Below are 6,115 nucleotides of genomic sequence, written 5' to 3'. Positions count from 1 at the left end.
AAAAAAAAAAAAAAATGCAAAATATAGTGGGGGGGGGAGAGGAAGTGGCCATAAAGCAAGAAGCAAAGCGGTGTGGGAAATGCAGAACAAAATAAAGAATTGCCAGGCTTAGTAGCTATGCCTTCAAAGCCAGCACTCGGACACCAGTGAGTTCCAGGGCAGCCTGGTTTGCATAGCAAGTTCAGAACAGCCAGTGCTATGTATTGAGACCCTATCTCCAAAAACCTAAATAAAAACAAAAACCAAAAAAATGCCCCAAACAAAAACTATAGATATCCAAACAAACAAAAACCAAAACCAACCAACCAACCAACCAACCAACCAACCAACCGAACAAACAAACAAACAAAAACATCCAACAAAACCCATACCAAATCCAAACAAATTATTATCTATTCCCAAAAGAAGGAAGACTTGAGAAAGAGAAGAGGAGAGAACCTGGGGGAAAACTCTGGGGCATTCTTACTGAACAAGGGCTTCACCTCATCTACAAAGACTGCAAGACAAATCCCATCAGACCTTGCTACACTCTTGCTGCACTCTCTATCTTCCTACTACATGGTCCATGGTGGCTTTGGTGGCTTATTTCTGTAAATGAACACTGTAGCTCAAGTTCAGATGAGCTGTGGTGGATGTAAACACACACACACACTCACATGCATGCACGCACACACACACACACACACACACACATTTAGAGACCCAAAAATTTCCAGTTAATCTGCTATAATTTTCTTGGTAAGAAGTTCTTTTTGATTCCAAAAATCAACAGTGGGATAAAGATAAAAACTACAGCAAAACAGAAGTGATCATCACCATGGAGGACAGAGCCCTCAGTAATCCTGGGCCATGTCCCATCAGAAGAATCAACAGAAGTAGAATCATTCCATATCCATTAATTCTTTAGTACAAAAGGATGCTATATTTTTGACTGGCCAGGAAGGCAGCTGCAGAAAGAAAAAAAAAACCCACAAGTGCTATACACCTTCTTGTTAAGTCAGTTTTCTGACGCATGGCGACTGGTGATTAATTACTTGTTAGAAGATAACATTTCTATAGAGTCCCTGGAAACACAAATGCTGTTATCCATGCTCGATTAGACACTGCTGGAGGAATACCGAGGCACACTGCTGCAGTCTGTTAATCCTGGCGATTTTGGTATCTATTTTACACAACTTCAAATTTGGTAGAATTGATGGAGCCCATTTCAGAAAACCAGCTCCTAACTCAAAAAGGAGGGGAAAAATAAGGCTCTGAAATACGTTCACATGAGAACAAGCGCAAATAAGAAAGGAAGGGAGCATGGGCTGGCAGGGCTACATTACTACTTTTAGTACTATCTTCTGTTTTATAAAATTGAGACACTCTTGTTCCTTATGAGTGGATAGAAAGTTGACTATATTTGCTGACATTTTATCAACTCTTTGTCAGCCTTGAGCTGGCATCTACTCACGTTCTCACCATATCTAGTGACCATTCACTCTGTTCCAAACACTGAGGAAACTGTGTGAAACTGCCCATTTAGTAAGGAGAGACAGTCTCTGAATCTCCTGGAGCATAGAATCCATGCTACATGCTTATACCAGCTTACATAATCCATTACAGAATAGGGGTAACATTGGACACTCCCTCCCTGGTGGTGATGTCCACCTTTTATGTGCTCCTTGGACATAACTCAGAAATCCAACTGTGAAAGGCATGACTGAGTTGCCATCAATTACATCCTGCAGAAGCCCCTCACTGGACACGGCCGCTGATGCCAATCTCAGTGCTGCCCCGGCAGTGCTCAGGATGCAGACGCTGTGTTTTCAGTACGTGTTTGGGTCCCATACTGTCTGCCAAGAACTGTGTTAATTTACTTATTTCAGCTAAATAAAAAAAATCATTTAAAAAAAGATGATTGAATTTAGGAATTATATTCCTCAGAGAATTAGTAATGGCTCTTTGTATCCCTCAGGCCTCCATGTTCTTAACTTCCCCTTGTCAATGTTATTATGGATAGACTAATTCAATAATGAGATCATTTCCCCTAAGAGCGGCCAAATAAATGCAGCATTCAGTCACACCTGGTTTCTCTAATTTGAACAAGGAAGGCTTTCCACCAAATCTATCCTAAAACATGGAATTTAATGAACACACACACACACACACACACACACACACACACACACACACACACACTCCTGCAAATAGAGAAAAAAAATATAGGGGAAGAGAGGAGCAGAGAAGCAAATGGGTAGTGATACAACATAAAAGGATTATATGTGGGCTACTTTCAAAGCAAAGAGCCCCCAGTGCAAATGCCCGTCATCACTGTCAAAGTTACATGGTGCTGTATAATTCTCTTAAGTACTCAAAAACTGCTTCAATTTTTCCTGAACTTCTAGAGGAATTTCAAAGTCAAATGGAAAAACCAGAAATAACAAATAAGCAGAAACATTCCAGACTACTAAAAACAAACATTTTCCCAGCTAAAAAAAGCTTTAAAAAATGAAGTTTATGGACTAATTCACCTAACTGTAAGTAACAGAGCATGGGGGGAAAGTGGAGGGTTTGCTAATGTACTGTTTTCCACATTCTACAAAACAGCTTGACTTGTCAGTAAAGCACCAAAGGTCTGAATATTTAATGTACAATGTGGAGACCAACTGGAGTAAAATAAAATTAACCCTAATGTTTGAAAAAGTGTCTTAAAAGAGAGCATTAAGAATTGAGACAAGTAAACCTTGAGAAGAAAAAGGGCAATGACTCCTCTCCCTGTTGGAAGAAAACTGGACGGGTCTTAACTGGGTCAAATTAGAAGCAGCGTCAGAACAGGCACATGCAAAGCTGACCCCAGTACTTGTTTGTCATTTGTCATTTGACAAACAAAACACAAAATTGCTGATAGCCAAAGTGATTAGAAAACAAACTCCTATTAATTTATACCATGGATTTTGTTTACTTATTGAAAGTAGTATTTTCTAGAAGCATTAGTATTTGAAAAATCATGTTTTCAAAGATTATTATTGATATGGTAGAATGCAAGGAATACAGTTTAAGTTACGTTAACATAGTCACAAATTTGTAAAAAGGAAAATCATATGCATGTGTATGTGTGAAAAGTCACATATGTTTGTATTGTTTACATATACGCAAAGGCAGGAGAAGATAGGCCAGATATCACTCTCTGTAGGCCAAAGGATTATCACCTTACATTTACTGTGAAATGTTTTATATTACTCTTTTACTCAGTAAAAAGTCACCAATGTAATAGTATGAAAAACTTAAGTTTGAGGCCAGCGAGGCAGCTCAGCAGGCAAAGTCTTGTCACCAAGACTGATGATGCAATCTCAATCCGAGAACCTCCATGGTGGAAGGACAGAATCACAGGTTCTCCTCTGGTCTATCTCCACAAACGCTCTATGGTATACACTCCCCTATCCCGCTCTTCCCTGCCTCTGTCATAAAATAAAGAAAAGTAAAAAAGATTTAAATTCTGGTCCTCTTGCTTGCACAAGTGCTTTAACTGCTGAACTATTTCTCCAGCCACATTTCTTGTTTGTTTTTTTTTAAATAAGGTTTTTTTAGCAAAGAGCAGCTCATTATAGGCAATGAGCTTCAGAGTAAGAAATCTAGCCCAGTATTTCCCCGTACCTTGCAAAGTCCAAGTCTGCTTCCCGTGACATAGTGATGTTGGTCAAATTCTGCTGAAGAACAAAAATGTTCCTACACATTTTCTTGATGCCAGACTCACTGATGCGCCGGAAGTACTGGGCCCCATTAATGAGGATGCAGGAGATGAGGTGTCCCAGACCTGAGGGGTCAGCACAGTATAGTGAGAAGACAAGAAAGATATATTAGTGGCATCTTGCTTAAACTTGTATATACGATTATTCTTTTTTATCCTGCACAGATTTAAGTGACTCAAGAAAACATGTAGCCCAATTGCCATAGCAAATCTTACAATAATTTTATGATACTTCTACACAGAATGGAAAACCTACTGTAGTCAGCTAAATTTGGCATATTCCCAGCCCAGCACTGTAATGTTCACCTAAAGTCTTACCATAAGGGCTTCAAGAAAAAGCCAGGGTGCTATAAGCTAAGGACATACAAAGGAACTGTACTGTATGTGCAGATATTTAGAGAGATCTGTTTGGTCTCCTCTACTCATGAAACAGGAAAATACACATTTGGCTCTGAACATAATTGGGAGCCTACATATATAAAAGCAAAATCAGTCCTAAGTTGAGCACTATAAACAAAAATGCTAATAACTTGCTTTCTATCATTAGCTGTCTTCTAGTAACTCGTCAAAATGACGAACACGGGGGAGAAAGGAGGGGCACCTACTGTATGTTCTCTGGGCCTTTTAGGTAACATGGAGTTGTTCCTTTGGCCATACACATACAAACCTACAAGAAAGGCGATATTGTAGACATCAAGGAAATGGATACTGTACAAAAAAAGAGGCCCATAAGTGTTACCACAGCAAAAACAGAAGAGTTTTCTAGTGTCACCCAGCATGCCATGGGCATCGCTGTGAACAAACAAGTTAAGGGTTAGATTCTTGCCAAGAGCATTAATGTGCAGACTGAGCACATCAAGGATGCGAAGAGCTGAAACAGCTTTCTGAAGTGGGTGAAGGAAAACAATCAGAAGAAAAGGAAAACCAAAGGCACCCAGCTTCAGTTGAAGCACCAACCTGCTCCACCCAGAGAAGCATACCTTGTGAGATCTAACAGAAAGGAGCATGAACAGCTGGGACCCATTGTATATGAAAGTATAAAAAGAAATAAAGGACCTGGACGGTAAACAAACAAACAAACAACAAAAATGTCAATTTTAAAAAGAATCAACCAATAAAATATGGGCTCCTGGCAACAATGCTAATAGATTTCAGCATTGGCAATAGAGTGAATATGTAACATAGTAACAGATGGAAACAGAGCATTTAGGAAAAATAGATTGTGAGTTCACTGCTAAATTCTCAACAGACATTTACAGATAGCTCTGGGGTCCTGTCTCTGGGGTCCTGTAAATGGTTTGTTCTTACATTTGAAGGACTGTCCTATTATGTTGTTTTGTTTGTTTGGAGATATATATATATATATATATATATATATACACACATATATATGTATATATATATATATATATGAGAGAGAGAGAGAGAGAGAGAGTGTCTTACATATTATGGGCTGGCATCAAACCCTGACCCTCCTGCCTCCACCTCTCAAATGCTGGGATTACATGCATGCTAGGTAGGTTTATATATGCTAGGGATTGATCTAAGGCTTCTTGTGTACACTAGGCCAAATATTCTACCAACTGAGCCAAATTTCCAGCCCTTAATGACTGCCTTATAGTCTATGAAATTTGGCAGAGGGTATCTGAAGACATCAGTAAACCTAAAAGGACTCCTTCGGCCTTTCTGGTTGTGAATCTCGCCTTTAGTGGCTGAGCCATCCTTCTAGCCCCAGGACTCCTTTGGATAGGATATATAGACTGAAGAATGATGGATGGTTCAATACTACATAAAATAGTTATATGCAAGTACCTTTCAAAAGTACCCTCCCGCTCCTAGACACAACGGCAAGCTCTGACCTTCAAAGATATACTGGAACTTGTGCTGCTGAAGGCTGGCGCTCATGGCCTCTTCCATGGCACTGATGTCCTTGTTGAGCTTGACCACCAGAGGGTCATAATCCATACTTTCCACATTGGCAACAATGGCATAGTTCCCCTCCTTGGCCAGAGGGATGAGATAGTGGAAACAATGAACTCTGAAAGAGAAAGAGGAGAGCAAACGAAAATGAAAATTTCCCCATGAAGACAAGGGTCTGCTTAGGAAAGAGCACCAGACTATCTGAAGCAGCTGTGGCCTTGTGCATTGCACCTAGACTCCCAGCAGGGGTTTTTTTTTTTTTAAACCAAAATGCTATCTTAGCTATACAGTTGAGAGATTTTTTTTAATTGAAAAAATTTCTGCCTCCTCCCCGCCCCCCATTTCGAGAGATTTGAAGCAAGCAGGCATCTATGAGGTTTTTTCATTTAATACTTGATAAGCAGTAGATGACTTCTGGAATTCTTTCAATGCCAAGACTGTGTGGCTGGGCGGTGGTGGTGCACA

At 39.9% G+C, this 6,115-nt stretch overlaps 1 protein-coding gene and 1 pseudogene across 1 annotated transcript in view; one reads left to right on the top strand and one right to left on the bottom strand.

Moving 5' to 3' along the window:
• Exoc4 (exocyst complex component 4) overlaps positions 1–6,115 on the bottom strand; it is a 719,572-nt gene that overhangs the window by 50,925 nt on the left and 662,532 nt on the right. The window contains exons 16-17 of the mRNA XM_005365800.2: positions 5,590–5,768; positions 3,637–3,796 (exon numbers count right to left, since the gene is read on the bottom strand). Of these exons, the coding sequence (XP_005365857.1) occupies positions 3,637–3,796; positions 5,590–5,768 (339 nt within the window). The remainder of the gene's footprint in view (positions 1–3,636; positions 3,797–5,589; positions 5,769–6,115) is intronic.
• LOC106144308 lies at positions 4,301–4,797 on the top strand (annotated as a pseudogene).

The sequence above is a fragment of the Microtus ochrogaster genome, unplaced genomic scaffold (assembly GCF_000317375.1).
Source record: "Microtus ochrogaster isolate Prairie Vole_2 unplaced genomic scaffold, MicOch1.0 UNK4, whole genome shotgun sequence".
In the NCBI taxonomy this organism is placed as follows: Eukaryota; Metazoa; Chordata; class Mammalia; order Rodentia; family Cricetidae; genus Microtus; species Microtus ochrogaster.
Note: the sequence above shows the minus strand (reverse complement) of the source record. Positions and strands in the feature narration are given on the sequence as shown.